This window comes from Salvelinus namaycush, chromosome 11 (assembly GCF_016432855.1).
Source record: "Salvelinus namaycush isolate Seneca chromosome 11, SaNama_1.0, whole genome shotgun sequence".
Taxonomy (NCBI): Eukaryota; Metazoa; Chordata; class Actinopteri; order Salmoniformes; family Salmonidae; genus Salvelinus; species Salvelinus namaycush.
The window spans coordinates 2,957,019-2,973,138 of record NC_052317.1 but is presented as its reverse complement, the minus strand read 5'-3'; the positions used below and the strand labels follow the sequence as shown (position 1 = coordinate 2,973,138).

The following is a 16,120-nucleotide window of genomic DNA, read 5'->3' as shown; positions in this document are numbered from 1 at the left end:
GCACTACATAGCTAATTCAAATAACCAACTCATCAATTTTTGATTATTTGAATCAGCTGTGTAGTGCTAGGGTAAAAGCCAAAACGTGCACCCAGGTGGGGCCCCAGGACCGAGTTTGGGAAACCCTGCCTATGGCAACACACTTTGGAAGGCGACTTGACAAAAGTGATCCGCTCGAACGCGCCCATTATCACCTCATTTCCTGTCCGACGGAATCAAGTATTTCCGCCGTATTACATTGACAGTTTAGTCTTCCGCATAATATGCCAAAGACAGCGAGCGGGGTGTAATAAGAAAACGATAGGTAGCTAGCTATACAATTAAAGGTAAGATAACAATTTCATTGCAACACAGCCTATGTCATTTGCATACGTTCATTAATCATTATTACAATGTTTTCAGTGTCGAAAACATTTGCTCCTATGAAGAATAATTTTCTTGGGCGCAATACTGCCTGCTCACGAGCTGCCCAAAAAGATATCGGTGGACTGTCTTGTTTTTTTCCTCGAGCGTCGGTCGGGTCTATATGTTGTTGTGCTGAATTCGATGCCATATATGGACATCTATTTAACCAGTTTAACGGATCATAATGATTTAATATCACTAACCCCAATTTGCATTAGGTAAAGTAACTGCACATTTGTGATTAGTTGATATAGTTGGAACAGAACTTGCAACAATGTAGCCAATTGCCCAATTACAAGAAACTCACATTGCAACATTAAGCACAACAGTGAGTGGTTAGTTGCAGTAGTCTCGCGTTGCGCTAACTCAAATCTCATCTATAGACGTTGTCTATACTCAATTTGTCCCAAAACTAATGATAGCATTGCATGTTTCACGCAAAATGTGGCATTTATAAAAACTGAACTAGACTTGAGAATTTGCTTGTCCTCCCGCAAACTTAGACCATGCGTACGATAGTTTCTAGTGGTTGAAGTATTGCATTGCAAGAAGGCTAAAGTAGCCTAGTGCAGGAATATGACACTTATTCATAACAAAAACGGGTAGATAAATTATAATATGAAAACATTTTCCGTTAGAGAGAAGAGCGAAAATCGATGCATTCTAAAATAATTAGAAAGGCATTAACGTTACATGTTATATTTCAGTAATTTAGCAGATGGCCTTATCCAGAGCAACTTAGTACATTCGTCTTAAGATGGATAGGTGGGACAAAGCACAGTCAGTCATAGTATGTACATTTTCCCTCAATCAAGTATACATCTAATTCCAACTTTATTTCATTTCCATGATCATTGCAGAATAAATTACTCACCTTTTCTGACTGATGGTTTCATACTCACGAAATAGCCTACAACAGGTTAGGATAGGGTACCATTAATCCCACATCTCATTTTTCCATTGACGTTTGTAGGCTACGTCTGAATACTGTAATGTTATATTTCGAGTAGACTGTCATTTATAAACATAATACATTGCACTGAGTGTACAAAACATTAGGAACATCCCCGTTTGGCCTCAGAACAGCCTCAATTCGTTGGGCATGATCTACAAGTTAAAAGCGTTGATGCTTCCCACTGTTGCAAAGTTGGCGGGATGTCCTTTGGGTGGTGGACCATTCTTGATACACACGGGAAACTTGTGTGAAATACCCAGCAGCATTGTAGTTGGTGACACACTAAAACCGGTGCACCTGGCATCTACTACCATACCCTGTTCAAACCCACTTACATTTTTTGTCTTGCCCATTCACCCACTGAGTTGAACACATACACAATCTGAGTTTCATCATATATTCGCCATTTCCACAAGGCTACTACTAGTCTACTTTTGCCTGTTTGCAATGCAATATTTCAACCACTAGAAACTGTGTACGCATTGTCTAAAGCCCTCACTCAATTCTGGACCTCAAAGCCAGTTCCACTGCTTTTTTTTTTCAACGTTCCCCTCTAATCAGGGACTGATTTAGACTGGACACACCAGGTGGTTTCAATTAACTATCAGGTAGAACAGAGTACCAGCAGGCTCCTGGCCTTGTAGGGTAAGAGTTGAATGCCCTTGGTCTAAAGATCGTGGGAGGATAAGCACAGTCTTGTGTCAAGTTCAGGTTTTATTAATGCCAATTTTGCGTGAACTGGTGAACGCAAGTTTTGGGGCATATTTTGTTTGTACAACACGTTTAGAAATGAGGCCCGGGGATTGGCAACTCCAGACCTCTGGGGCCGGAGTTGTCACTCTTTTCCCCCATCCCTAGCAAATACAGCTGATTTAAACTAATTGCATTCTAAACTGAAGATCATGATTAGTTGATTATTGGAGTCAGGTTTGTTAGCTGGGGCAAAAGTGTAACACCAATCAGGCCCCCGAGGACTGGCGTTGACCATCCTATCAATGTAGAAAGTTGCCATTTCTACAATTGATTAGACTAATGTAGCTTCTGTAACTACTGTGTTATTGTACCTTAGGCCAGTGTTTTTGTACCAACAGCCAGTGAAATTGCAGGGCGGCAAATTCAAACAAATCTCAATTAAAATTCCTCAAACATACAAGTGTTATACACCATTTGAAAGATAAACTTCTTGTTAATCCAGCCACAGTGTCCGATTTCAAAAAGTCTTTACGGTGAAAGCACACCATGCGATTATGTTAGGTCAGCGCCTAGCCACAGAAAACCATACAGCCATTTTCCAACCAAGAAGGTGTCACAAAAGTCAGAAATAGCATTAAAAGTAATCCCTTACCTTTGATCTTCAACTGATGGCACTCCCAGGTCTCCATGTTAGACTAAATGTTTGTTTTGTTCGATAAAGTTCATCTTTGTCCAAATACCGCCTTTTTGTTCGCCTTTAGTCCAGTAATCCAAATGCACAAAGCGCGGGCACAAAGCCCAGACGAAAAGTCAAAAGTTCCATTAAAGTTCGTAGAAACATGTCAAACAATGTTTCTAATCAATCATTAGGGTGTTATCATAAATATTCAATACTGTTTTCATTAAAAGGAAAGGGAACGAACCTCGCGCTCACGGGCGAGACTAAACTAAAGGCTTTCAGCCTGACCACTTGTTGAAACAGCTCTTATTCGCTCCCCTTTCACAATACAAGCCTGAAACAACTTCTAAAGACTGTTGACATCTACTGGAAGCCTTAGGAAGTGCAATCTGACCCCATAGACACAGTATATTGGATAGGCAATCACTTAAAAAAAACTACAAACCTCAGATTTCCCACTTCCGGGTTGAATTTCTCAGGTTTTTGCCTGCCATGTGAGTTCTGTTATACTCACAGACATTATTTTAACAGTTTTGGAAACTTTTGAGTGTTTTCTATCCAAATCTTATATTCATATCCTAGCTTCTGAGCCTGAGTAACAGATAATTTACTCTGGGCACGCTTTTCATCCAAACTTCCCAATGCTGCCCCCATTGGGATAGCCCAATGAATTTAACCGAGTTAATAAACCGAGGCACAACATCGCAAGACTTCTGTGAACGCAATCGAAGCACACTTGGGCCCGGTTTCCCAAAAGCATTTTAAGGCTAAGTTCATCGTTAGAACTGTCGTAGGAGCATTTTTAGATCTGAGATGTTTCCCAAAACCATCGTTATTAACGTTGCACTTGTAAACACTTGTAATCTAATGCCTGCCTCAGACCACTCGTAGAACAGTTAAGTGCGTCGTTAGATGCTTTTTTTGCCCTCCCAAGTCACTTTATCCACAAAGATGTCCGCTAAACAACTTCAGATCAAAGTTGGCTACCAATACAAAGTTGCCAAGGTCTTTGCATTTGATACAAACAAGTGATGTATAAAAATATGCTTTAAATCAAGACAGAGATGACTGCATTAAAATATAAACAGTAGTATATGTCTATTTCAATCATATTGAAATACATTAAATGTTCAATTGAGTTCTATTTTGCTACTTGTAGGCTACTGTCTGTAATTTGTCTCAAATATATTTCATGTGTGGCTTAACGTGTGCAATAGTGTGCCAAATCTGATTTTTTTTTTGTGCATTTTTATTGGATATACATTAGTATAGGCATCTGTGATTTAGTTCATTTTTATTAGGTAAGCATTAGAATAAGCCGCCTCAACATTTGCAGCCGTAGGTGGTAATATCTCCATAGGAGGTGATCCATTGTCAGTATTGTGAAATAATTCTGTTAAGGAAATATATTTGAATGGAGAAAGCTAATTCTAGAGCAGCGCTCCCTTTCTTTCGATCCTATCTGTATCGACACATGCTCCAATGATGCACTTAGCAACCGTTCTTTCTGCATGGTGTTTTGGGAAACGGCCGTTGTAGGAAAAATACAATACAAACATAAAGGGAAATATATTTTCCCCTAACCCCACCACTAATTGGAGTAAACTAATGGAAAACAAAACTTAGGCTTCTACTTCCAGCTTATACACACTATATACATTTTACGGACACAACATATTTTACAATTGTTCTTTTTAATCCCGTCCTTCAGCTGCTCTATTTCCCCTCCCATCTACAGTGCATCCAGAAAGTATTCAGACCCCTTGACTTTTTCCACATAATGACAGAACGAACAGGTTTTTAGAAATGTTTGCAAATTTATAAAAAATAAACGGAAATATCACATTTACATAATTCAGACCCTTTACTCCGTACTTTGTTGAATCGCCTTTGGCAGCGATTACAGCCTCGAGTCTTCTTGGGTATGACGCTACAACCTTGGCACACCTGTATTTGGGGAGTTTCTCCCATTTTCTTCTCTGCAGATCCTCTCAAGCTCTGTCAGGTTGGATGGGGAGCGTCGCTGCACAGCTATTTTCTGGTCTTTTCAGAGATGTTCGATCGGGTTCAAGTCCGGGGTCTGGCTGGGCCACTCAAGGACATTCAGAGACATCCCGAAGCCACTCCTGCATTGTCTTGGATGTTTGCTTAGGGTCGTTGTCCTGTTGGAAGGTGAACCTTTGCCCCAGTCTGAGGTCCGGAGCGCTCTGGAGTAGGGTTTCATCAAGGATCCGTCTGTACTTTGCTCCGTTCACCTTTCCCTCAATCCTGACTAGTCAATGCTGCCTCCACCATGCTTCACCTTAGGGATGGTGCTAGGTTTCCTCCAGACGTGACGCTTGGTATTCAGGACAAAGAGTTCAATGTTGGTTTCATCAGACCAGAGAATCCAAGCTGGCTGTCATGTGCCTTTAACTTAGGAGTGCCTTCCATCTGGCCACTCTACCATAAAGGCCTGATTAGTGGAATGTTGCAGAGATGGTTGTCCTTCTGGAAGGTTCTCCCATCCCCAGTCCCCAGCTCTGTCAGTGACCATCGGGTTCTTGGCCACCTCCTTGACCAAGGCCCTTCTCCCCCGATTGCTCCGTTTGGCCGGACAGCCAGCTCTAGGAAGAGTCTTGGTGGTTCCAAAGTTCTTCAATTTAAGAATGATGGATGCCACTTTGTTCTTGGTAACCTTCTATGCTGCAGACATTTTTTGGTACCCTTCCCTAGATCTGCGCCTCGACACAATCCTGTCTCGGAGCTCTACGGACAATTCCTTCGACCTCATGGCTTGGTTTTTGTTCTGCCGTGCACTGTCAACTGTGGGACATTACATAGACTGGTGTGTGCCTTTCCAAGCATGTCCAATCAATTGAATTTACAACCAGTGGATCAAGTTGTGGAAACATGATGCACCTGAGCTCAATTTCGAATCTCATAGCAAAGGGTCTGAATACTTATGTAAATAAGGTAAATTTGAAATATTTTTTTCATACATTTGCAAACATCTCTAAAAACCTGTTTATGCTTTGTCATTATGGGGTATTGTGTGTAAATTGATGAGTAGAAAATGCACTTAATCAGTCTTAGAATAAGGCTGTAACGTAACCAAATGTGGGAAAAGTCAAAGGGTCTGAATATTTTCCGAATGGAGTGTATGTACAGTATGTGTGATGAGATGTATGGATAGAATCTGTAGTATATCTGAAGAATAGTATATGTACAGCAATAGTTAAATATGTTATGTACAATATACATTCAGTCACACTTGAGGGAGGCTTTTAATGCAAGTAATGAGGATGAAAGGTTTTAAGCAGAGCCAAAGATGGCTCTGGTTTCAAGTATTATTTCACATGGGGTAATATACTGAAGTAAATGGCAGTAATGCAAATAGGTCTACTGCCTGCATTTGAAATAAAAGCAGGCAAGCAAATCGAATTGACCCTTACCTTGATGTGAAATGTAAACCGCATGTACTGAAGGCCTGGCTTTTCTCTTTTTCAGCTGAGGCAGGGATGCATCTGACATCCATCTGCAGTAATCGTCACTGGATGTGATAAGTAGGCGGGCCTTCTGACCAGTCGACGGGGCCAATACCTGCAAGCAGCAGGTGTGGGCACACCCCTTGAGTGGTGTGCGTTGCCAAAGCTCCTCGGCCTTTACTGTCATTGGCTGTGACTGGAGGAGCAACCAAGTAGCTGACTGACGCTTCATTAGTGGGTGGAGCCAGCCCAGAGTGAAAGGCGTGGCCAGTTATGGAGAGCATAAGTGGTAGCAGCGTGGACTCGAGAGCCACCCTTCGGGGCATAAACACCACACCTCTCTTGGCCCGCATAGAGTCTTATGAGGCGAGCGAGAAGAAGTGTATCTCTGATGTCAGGAGGACATTCTGCCTCTTTGTCACCTTTGACCTCCTCTTCATCACCTTGCTCTGGATCATTGAGCTCAATGTAAGTTTTTTATATTTTTATCCACCATGAAAGTGAATACAGACTCCTGGTAAGTGCAATCTGGATATGTGCGAACTCCTGTAATGAGGTTTTTCAGTCCCAATTCAATGACATTATAATGAATCGCTCCTGTTAACGTCATGCTCCGGTTTAGTGCACACTGTCACTACATGACAGTTGTACCAAGCTGTTGTATTTATCAGGCCCTTTCATAGCTTATTAAAGTATTGATAGAGCTCCATATTGACTACTGTAGTTTAAGATAAATGTATCGATGTATGAATAATTTTGATACCTTTTGTTACTGGGAAAAGTTTGCAGTTACTGGTAACGTGTATCCAAAGGGCACTTAATTTACTATAACAGGCTTTTAAAAGCTATATGGCTTTTTCTGAACAATTTCTACTTAAAATATCAAAAGCACACTTTAAAAAAAAAAATGTACACATATTTTATTGTAGTCCTGCATACTGAGTTTACATAACACTGCCTTTTACTTCCCAAAACAGGGGTATTTATTATGCCGAGTTTTGCAACCGTTTACTCCAAACGGAAACCGTTTTGCAAAAGAATTGTTTCAATTGGAAAACTTCAATTAGGTCCCTTTTCGTTCTGTTTGGTTCTTAAACAGTTTCCATTGCAAGACGTATTGAATACACTCCTGGTTACAGTGTCTTTTCACTGTGGTAAGATAACACTTCTCATTGTTAAACGGAGTAGGCCAATTGTAACCAGCATTGGCCACTAGACTATTGCCAGCTGATCTCTCCGTAAACCATCAAAGCACACTAAAATCACCCGCACGCACAGCTGATCTCAATTGCAACCATCATCCGCCACCGTTTCCCCGCTCCATAACGTGAATGGCAAATTTACCATGGCAAATCTACTTGTAAGGCGTCTGTTTCTCAAACTCAAAACTCAGTTGTTCAGTTGTGCACCGGGGCCTCCCACTCTTTCTATTCTGGTTAGGATTAGTACACAGCATTGTACGAGATCTTCAGTTTCTTGGTAATTTCTCGCATGGAATAGCATTCATTTCTCAGAAAAAGAATAGTCCGATGAGTTTCTGAAGAAATTCTTTGTGTTTCTGGTCATTTTGAGCCTGTAATTGAACCCACAAATTCTAATGCGCCAGATACTCAACTAGTTTGAAGGCCAGTTTTATTGCGTCTTTAAATCAGCACAACAGTTTAGAGCTGTGTTAACATAATTGCGAAAGGGTTTTCTAATGATCAATTAGCCTTTTTTTAAATGATCAACTTAGATTCGCTGCCATTGGAACACAGGAGTGATGGTTGCTGATAATGGGCCTCTCTACACCTATGTAGATATTCTATGAAAATAAAAAAAATCTGCTGTTTCCAGCTGCAATAGTCATTTACAACATTAACAATGTCTACACTGTATTTATGATCAATTTGATGTTATTTTAATGGACAAAAAAGTTGCTTTTCTTTCAAAAACAAGGACGTTTCTAAGTGACAAACTTTTGAACGGTTGTGTACATGTAGGTAGGGGTAAAGGGAACTAGGCAGGATAGATAATAAACTGAGTAACAGCAGCGTGTGTGTGTGGGGTGTAGTGTGGGTATAGTTCAGTGAGCGCGCATAAAGTCGGTCCAAGAGAGTCTGTGCAAATAGGCAGGGTGGCCATTTGATTAACTGTTCAGCAGTCTTATGGCTTTGGGGTTAACGCTCTTTAGGAGCCTTTGGGTCCCAGACTTGGTGCTCCGGTACCGCTTGCGGTGCGGTAGCAGAGAGGACATTCTGTGGTTTGGGTGGCTGGAGTCCTTGAAAATGTTTAGGGCCTTCCCGCCTGGTCCTGGATGCAGGGAGCTCGGCTCCAGTGATGTACTGGGCCATATGCACTACCCTCTGTAGTAGCGCCTTACGGATACCAAGCAGTTACCATAACAAGTGTTGATGCAGCCAGTCAAGATGCTCTCAGTGGTGCAGCTGTATAACTTATTGTGGATCTTAGGGCCCGTGCCGACTCTTTTCAGCCTCCTGATGGGGAAGAGGTGTTGTTGTGCCCGTTGGTGGGTTTGGACCATAATAGGTCCTTCGTGATGTGGCCCCTGAGGAACTTGACGCTCTCAACCCGCTCCACTACAGCCCCATTCATGTGAATTGGGGTGTGCTTGGCACTACGTTTTCTGTAGTCCACAAAACTGCCAGGTCACTGACCTCCTCCTTATAGGCTGTCACGTCATCGGTGATCAGGCCAATGTATTCAACTTTTTCTGGCCCATGGTGTTGCGTGTGAATGTTTATCCTTTTAAGTTTAGAAAAGAGACATTTTCAGTCCGACGTTTTAAACCTAGACTTGGACCACACACCCTCTCCACCGAATAGCAGACGGGAAGCAAAATAGTGATTGCTTTGTGTCACAGTTAGCCATTGATTCCTTCCAAACCACACATTGTTGAATTTGCAATTTCTGCCTTGTGTAATGTTTATGTCCAATGGCCGATGAGCACCGATATGTTTTATCATTAATTGAGAAGGATTTGCCAGTAGATTGTCAACGTGATTCATGATGATAACTGCTTGTCTAGTTAGCTAGCTAAGATTTTGCTTTTGACGTGATCAGTCCATTCAAAGCTATGGTAAATATAACATCATTTGATGTCTTTTTATCTGTGGCCAATGACCTCGAGCTTTGGACGGGCACTTCTAATGTAAATCTATGGCAGCACCCAAGGGAGCTTGAACTGCCTAGTGCTCCCTGAAGATTCTGCGGCAATGTAGTGTCCCCATGAGTGACAGAACACTGAGCCAATCACAGCGCAACTAGAGAAAATTACCAACACGTACGCTCTGCTTTTGCTAGTTGCTCCTCCGAAACACCTGCATTTTGGAGCTGCCTTACTCAGGAGTCCGTGTTTGTGTGCAGCTTTATTAACTCAAGGATTGTTTTTGTTTTACATTCCACGAATCGCTTTCTCCCTTGCTGGAGTCTATTGCAGGAGTTTCCCCTTGAAATCATGTCTGTGGTAAGGACAACTTGGTTGCTGATTTTGTCTTTCGAGGGTGGGCAGTCAAAGTTTTTTTGTTTAGTCAGTGTGTAGCCCTGGCATACATTTGACTGCATGTATTTCCGTATTGAAAATGAGCATTGCTTTGGTTGGGCTCGTCCCAAGGGGATGAGAGCTCTAGAAAGCTACACAGAGAAATTTTACCTCTGTTTTTCTAAACTTCTGAGCTTTAGGCAGTAAAAAGCAAAAATTATATATATAATTAAGTGAGTATATGTACGTAGGTGGCTGTTTTGTCTTGGTTTTAACTCTCAGACATGTTTATACTGGAGAAGGCAACACATTTAAGTTGTGAAATGGGAGTTTTCTGTTGGTTGTGTGCAAACTTGTCCAACAAAAATGTTAGATATATTTGTTGTCTTTACGGGGGAAGGTGTTAGGTTTTGCTCGATTTCGAGGTTGGTTCTTTTTGGGTGTGGCTTGCCCTGATTGGAATCATCCTTGTTGGTCAGGATGTGTTGCACCTGTGCTGGCACAGGTGATATTTAAGAGCAGCTGGTAGGGTTGCAAAGGGTCGGAAACTTTCCATGGGAAGTTAAGCCTGGGAATTTTGCTTAAATCCAAGCTAACTTGGATGAACCTTTTTTATGGGATACACATGGCAATTCTAGGTCTTGTGGCATATTTTGGTTAAACAATCCCCAATTCAATGTAATTGAAACCCTCTGCATGCACAGTGCGTTCTTCCATCACATGTACAGCTGATTCTCAAGATCTTGCACACTAATGAGATGCTATTGAGCCCACACTACTACACTGTCTGAGCCAAGGACTATATGCTTTCTGGTACGTTTTTTGATTATAATACTGGGTGGGGTGAATATATTTTAAATTACATGCTTTTTTGTTAACTAGTAAATACACTGCTCAAAAAAATAAAGGGAACACTTAAACAACACAATGTAACTCCAAGTCAATCACACTTCTGTGAAATCAAACTGTCCACTTAGGAAGCAACACTGATTGACAATAAATTTCACATGCTGTTGTGCAAATGGAATAGACAAAAGGTGGAAATTATAGGCAATTAGCAAGACACCCCCAATAAAGGAGTGGTTCTGCAGGTGGTGACCACAGACCACTTCTCAGTTCCTATGCTTCCTGGCTGATGTTTTGGTCACTTTTGAATGCTGGCGGTGCTTTCACTCTAGTGGTAGCATGAGACGGAGTCTACAACCCACACAAGTGGCTCAGGTAGTGCAGTTCATCCAGGATGGCACATCAATGCGAGCTGTGGCAAAAAGGTTTGCTGTGTCTGTCAGCGAAGTGTCCAGAGCATGGAGGCGCTACCAGGAGACAGGCCAGTACATCAGGAGACGTGGAACAACCCAGCAGCAGGACCGCTACCTCCGCCTTTGTGCAAGGAGGAGCAGGAGGAGCACTGCCAGAGCCCTGCAAAATGACCTCCAGCAGGCCACAAATGTGCATGTGTCTGCTCAAACGGTCAGAAACAGACTCCATGAGGGCCCGACGTCCACAGGTGGGGGTTGTGCTTACAGCCCAACACCGTGCAGGACGTTTGGCATTTGCCAGAGAACACCAAGATTGGCAAATTCGCCACTGGCGCCCTGTGCTCTTCACAGATGAAAGCAGGTTCACACTGAGCACGTGACAGACGTGACAGAGTCTGGAGACGCCGTGGAGAACGTTCTGCTGCCTGCAACATCCTCCAGCATGACCGGTTTGGCGGTGGGTCAGTCATGGTGTGGGGTGGCATTTCTTTGGGGGGCCGCCTCCATGTGCTCGCCAGAGGAAGCCTGACTGCCATTAGGTACCGAGATGAGATCCTCAGACCCCTTGTGAGACCATATGCTGGTGCGGTTGGCCCTGGGTTCCTCCTAATGCAAGACAATGCTAGACCTCATGTGGCTGGAGTGTGTCAGCAGTTCCTGCAAGAGGAAGGCATTGATGCTATGGACTGGCCCGCCCGTTCCCCAGACCTGAATCCAATTGAGCACATCTGGGACATCATGTCTCGCTCCATCCACCAACGCCACGTTGCACCACAGACTGTCCAGGAGTTGGCGGATGCTTTAGTCCAGGTCTGGGAGGAGATCCCTCAGGAGACCATCCGCCACCTCATCAGGAGCATGCCCAGGCGTTGTAGGGAGGTCATACAGGCACATGGAGGCCACACACACTACTGAGCCTCATTTTGACTTGTTTTAAGGACATTACATCAAAGTTGGATCAGCCTGTAGTGTGGTTTTACACTTTAATTTTGAGTGTAACTCCAAATCCAGACCTCCATGGGTTGATAAATTTGATTTCCATTGATAATTTGTGTGTGATTTTGTTGTCAGCACATTCAACTATGTAAAGAAAAAAGTATTTAATAAGAATATTTCATTCATTCAGATCTAGGATGTGTTATTTTAGTGTTCCCTTTATTTTTTTGAGCAGTGTATATCCTAGATGGGTGCCCCACTAAGCGCTATCTCTGGGTTGGCATTATGCCCATTATCTTAACACCGCCCATCTGACACTCCAGGCAGGCTAGCGAACTCTCAAATTATAGTATTTCGAACATCTGTCTGACACACACACACACATTTTTATTTCCTTACAGGTCTGAAAGATAATCCACACAATCTTCTGTGTCCCTGTCCGATTACGAAAATCATGTCATGAACATTTCCAGCAAACTCTATCAATTTGCTTTGTTTAACTTCAAGTAGATTTACAATTCAACTCTTGACTAGAGGTTCCCCTTGGGGGCAGAGGTGCTCCAAGGGAAGTGGTCCACCTCTCCTGGCAGTGGGTCCCTCTTCCCACTGATTCCCCCCCCCCCCCCCCCCTCCAGCTCAGAGGACTTCAAGAACATCATGCTGTCGTCCAAACCGTTGTGATAAAATAAATGTTTTATTGAAAACTTCACCAATGACTCCTTGTCTTCTGTACTCTATAAAAATGTTCATATACTGCTGTATTCTAGTAGGTGTGTATACAAGTGTAGTAGTCTGAGTGTAGTTATTTGTAATAAAGTGTGATCTAACTGCCCCACAATATAAAGTACTAAGGTTGACCAATTATTTGACAAAGTTTAACTTTGCCTATATTTAAGTAACTTTTTAAACTTAAACTACCACAAAAATACTTTACTACAGGTAAAGCAAGTCTCAATTGTATTTAATTTAAAATGGCCTAGTTAAGTTGATCTTCAATAACATTATTTTCGCGGAAGAGGAGCCTCGACGTAGGCATAATTTGGTTGAGTAATTGTCTGCAATTAAATGTTAACTAAATCATAGTCTACATTTACAGTCCAATCAATTTTATTTCAGTTGTAATATGTCACATTCTTCCATTTGTTCCTGATAAGATGTTTCGTCATTGGGGCAGGAGTAGTGACCTTTTACCATGCCTTTTCTGCTGTCTACTATTAAGCCGGCTTGACATCGGAACAGCGTCAGATCAGCTGGTCTACTAGTTTTATTTTATTTATTCTGCTGTTTTTTTCATTGCAACTAAGGTTATTTTAGCTCGGCTCGCTGCATAATCTCCCGTTAGTAGTGTGTTAAGAAATACAGCAGTAACCTGCAGGTAAGGCGCAGGTTCCGCGATTTAGTTGCGAACAGGCCAGTGTTCATGTTTGAATCAGGTTGAGCTTATCAATTACAGGGTTATCATTAGGGCTCATAATGGAAAATGAAAATGAGCTTTTGTTATTGGAGAAGTCCAGATAGTTCCTCCCTGGTTCGGTCTGTTTGATTCCATTTCCTTTTGAGTATGTTGGTATAGTATGAGTGCATTTATGGTTATGCAACCACAACTTTGAGAAAGGGCTCCACAGGAGGAAGTCTTTTTTTTTTTTTACTTCCTTTTTTAAACTACAGAACAACCTGTTTGTACCAGTTTCTACACTGACCCTTTGACCTTTTTTAAAATAGTAACACACACACAGACTTCTCAGGCTTTTCAATCTATGAATGAACTGATATCATCCTCTTCATGTAATATTTACTCTTCTGTCTACATTGCCAATGCCAACATTTAGTCGTTACTAAAGTGCATGCAAATCACGGATAACATAGCAAGTCGCATATTTGAAAGGGGGAACATTTGAAAATGTTTGGTATTTTAAGAATTCATTTAATCTGTGACAAGAACTCAATGTATTGACTACAGATTTGGGTATTTTGCACTTGTCTTATCTGTCAAATCCATTCCTTTTTTGTTTTTGTCTTCATAGGTGAACGGAGGAATCGAGAAGCAGCTCGATAAGGAGGTTTTACACTATGACTACCACGCCTCATTCTTCGACATATTTGTAAGTCCATTATGCTGCATCTTTGCTCAGTCAGAGTACAGTGCTCATTTGTTATCCAGATCAGGCAGACATGATGATGTAAATTGCGACTGAATATCCCCTAGCTCCTGGCTGTGTTGCGGTTTGCAGCCCTAATCTTGGCCTATGCTGTTTGTAAACTGCGTCACTGGTGGGCCATAGCGGTAGGTGAACCATCCTATGACTCAAACGCATTTTCACATTTGCTACACTAGAGGATGCTGTTTCCCCTGTGCAGGTCCTGTTTTACATGTTCATTGTGCCTGTTTTCAGTCAAGCAATCAATCGAATAGACAGTAATTGCATGGCAACACATTTCCTGTTTTTTTTTTTTGTTTTTTTTTTCAATAGTCCACTTATGATGCAGTGACATTTTCTTTTCATGATTTCATTTTTACTGATGTAATATATTTAATGCCAACTACAAGTAGTAACTGTTTTCTCATCTGTCTTACCATCACAGATAACCACAGCAACCACAAGTGCTTTCTTGATCGCAAAAGTCATTTTATCAAAGGTATGTTTTTATTAAAGTATGACTGACATAATTTTAACAAGAGGAATGAAAATATATTTCATCATTTGAATACAATAGGAGGGATATGCAATACATCTTCTCTCTGACATATTTGAAGGATGGTAAGATGTTTGTATTTTCATGTTTGGATTGTGAATCGAATAATGTAAGCATTACTGTAGGTCTTGGTGTTGGCACATTGGTTCCTCCTTTAATAGTTGCGAGCATACGCCGTGGTAACTTAGAGGTACCCAGCGTCACGGCTTCATTGCTCCAGACCACCACAAGGGGGAGTTAGAGCACTCATTATGCATTTGGGTCCCAAGGTTTGTATATGACTAATCATATTGAGTGATTCCAATGACGAATTTGATGCGAGCCACCCGTCCCTGGTGACTTTCTTCAGCAAAGATGGCTGACTAAACATTACGGGGGAAGCAGATGTAAGTAGTTATAACGTCATAACAAGTTAAGCAAAACATTTACAATTGAGAGGAATGTGGTAGTTAATGTAGAGACAAACGATTGTGCATATTTTTTTGTCATAAAGTTAATTTACGAAAATCGCTATTTAGCAAGTTTTGTTTTAGTCATATCTAATACCAGGTGTATCAAACTCCATTCTTTGAATGATGCTGTGTCTGCATGTATGTATTACAATTATACACTTCAACAATGTTTACCGCTCCTGGGACATCAATGATTACACATTGTAACTATGCAATAGACTAGAAACATGATTTAAGTAAAGGCTGATTTGTAATTCATATATACAGAATAAAAAACGGTACATCCTGCCAGCACGCCCACAAGCGTGCTGAATGACGCGTGGAAGAGAGCGAGGAACGAGATTGGAGTAACAATCCAGGCTATTTGTCTGAGACCGGCATAATAATGTAATGAAACAAGCAGGGAGCAGGTTTCAAACCCTCAACATTCTAGCCAGAAGTCCAGCACGCTATCGACTGTGCCCAAATGAATGAATTGGGGTTGGGGCCGATTGTGGCTAAAAACACTATCAAGGGGAAAAGGTATTCGTTTTTCACAGGCATAGCAGGATGGGCTATTAGCTGAACAATAGACTATTCAACTTTTTTACAAAATAATTGTCTAATAGCCGAGCTAGGTGTGAACCCCCCCCCCCCCAACTTGCAACAAATCATTAGTATCTACCTACACACATTTAATGTTCTGGGGGGAAAAAGTGTGTGTGTTTCATTGGTCCCGAGTGGTGCAGCGGTCTAAGGCACTGCATCTTTGTGCAAGAGGCTTTTTTCTACAGTCCCTGGTTCGAATTCAGGGTGTATCACATCCGACCGTGATTGGGAGTGCCATAGTGCGCACAATTCGCCCAGCGTCATCCGGGTTTGGCCGGTGTAGGCCGTCATTGTAAATAAGAACTGGTTCTTACCTGACTCGCCTAGTTAAATAAAGGTTCAATTTATAAAACAACTGGCAGCAACCGCAGCGCAATCAATAGTAGGTGAACAGTGGCTGGTGCTGAAAATATAGCAAACTTGTTATGCAAGTGTTGCACACCAACAGATGGAGAAAACCTACACCAGTCGAGCAATTCATTTCAACAATAATTTTAATTTTAATTTGACT

General features: G+C 41.8%; 1 protein-coding gene across 4 annotated transcripts in view; it reads left to right on the top strand.

The window, feature by feature from the left end:
- The first annotated feature begins 232 nt into the window (after positions 1-232).
- The window catches only part of stard3nl (STARD3 N-terminal like), a 32,778-nt gene continuing 16,890 nt past the window's right edge, over positions 233-16,120 (top strand). For 3 of the 4 annotated variants that reach the window (XR_005477718.1, XM_039003638.1, XM_039003639.1), the window contains exons 1-5: positions 233-326; positions 6,222-6,667; positions 13,900-13,977; positions 14,082-14,159; positions 14,459-14,512. Coding sequence is in view for 3 of the 4 variants with exons in the window: in XM_039003638.1 (XP_038859566.1) it covers positions 6,473-6,667; positions 13,900-13,977; positions 14,082-14,159; positions 14,459-14,512 (405 nt within the window). In the remaining variant the exon portion in view is untranslated. The remainder of the gene's footprint in view (positions 327-6,221; positions 6,668-13,899; positions 13,978-14,081; positions 14,160-14,458; positions 14,513-16,120) is intronic. The other variant, XM_039003640.1, reaches the window with a different exon arrangement.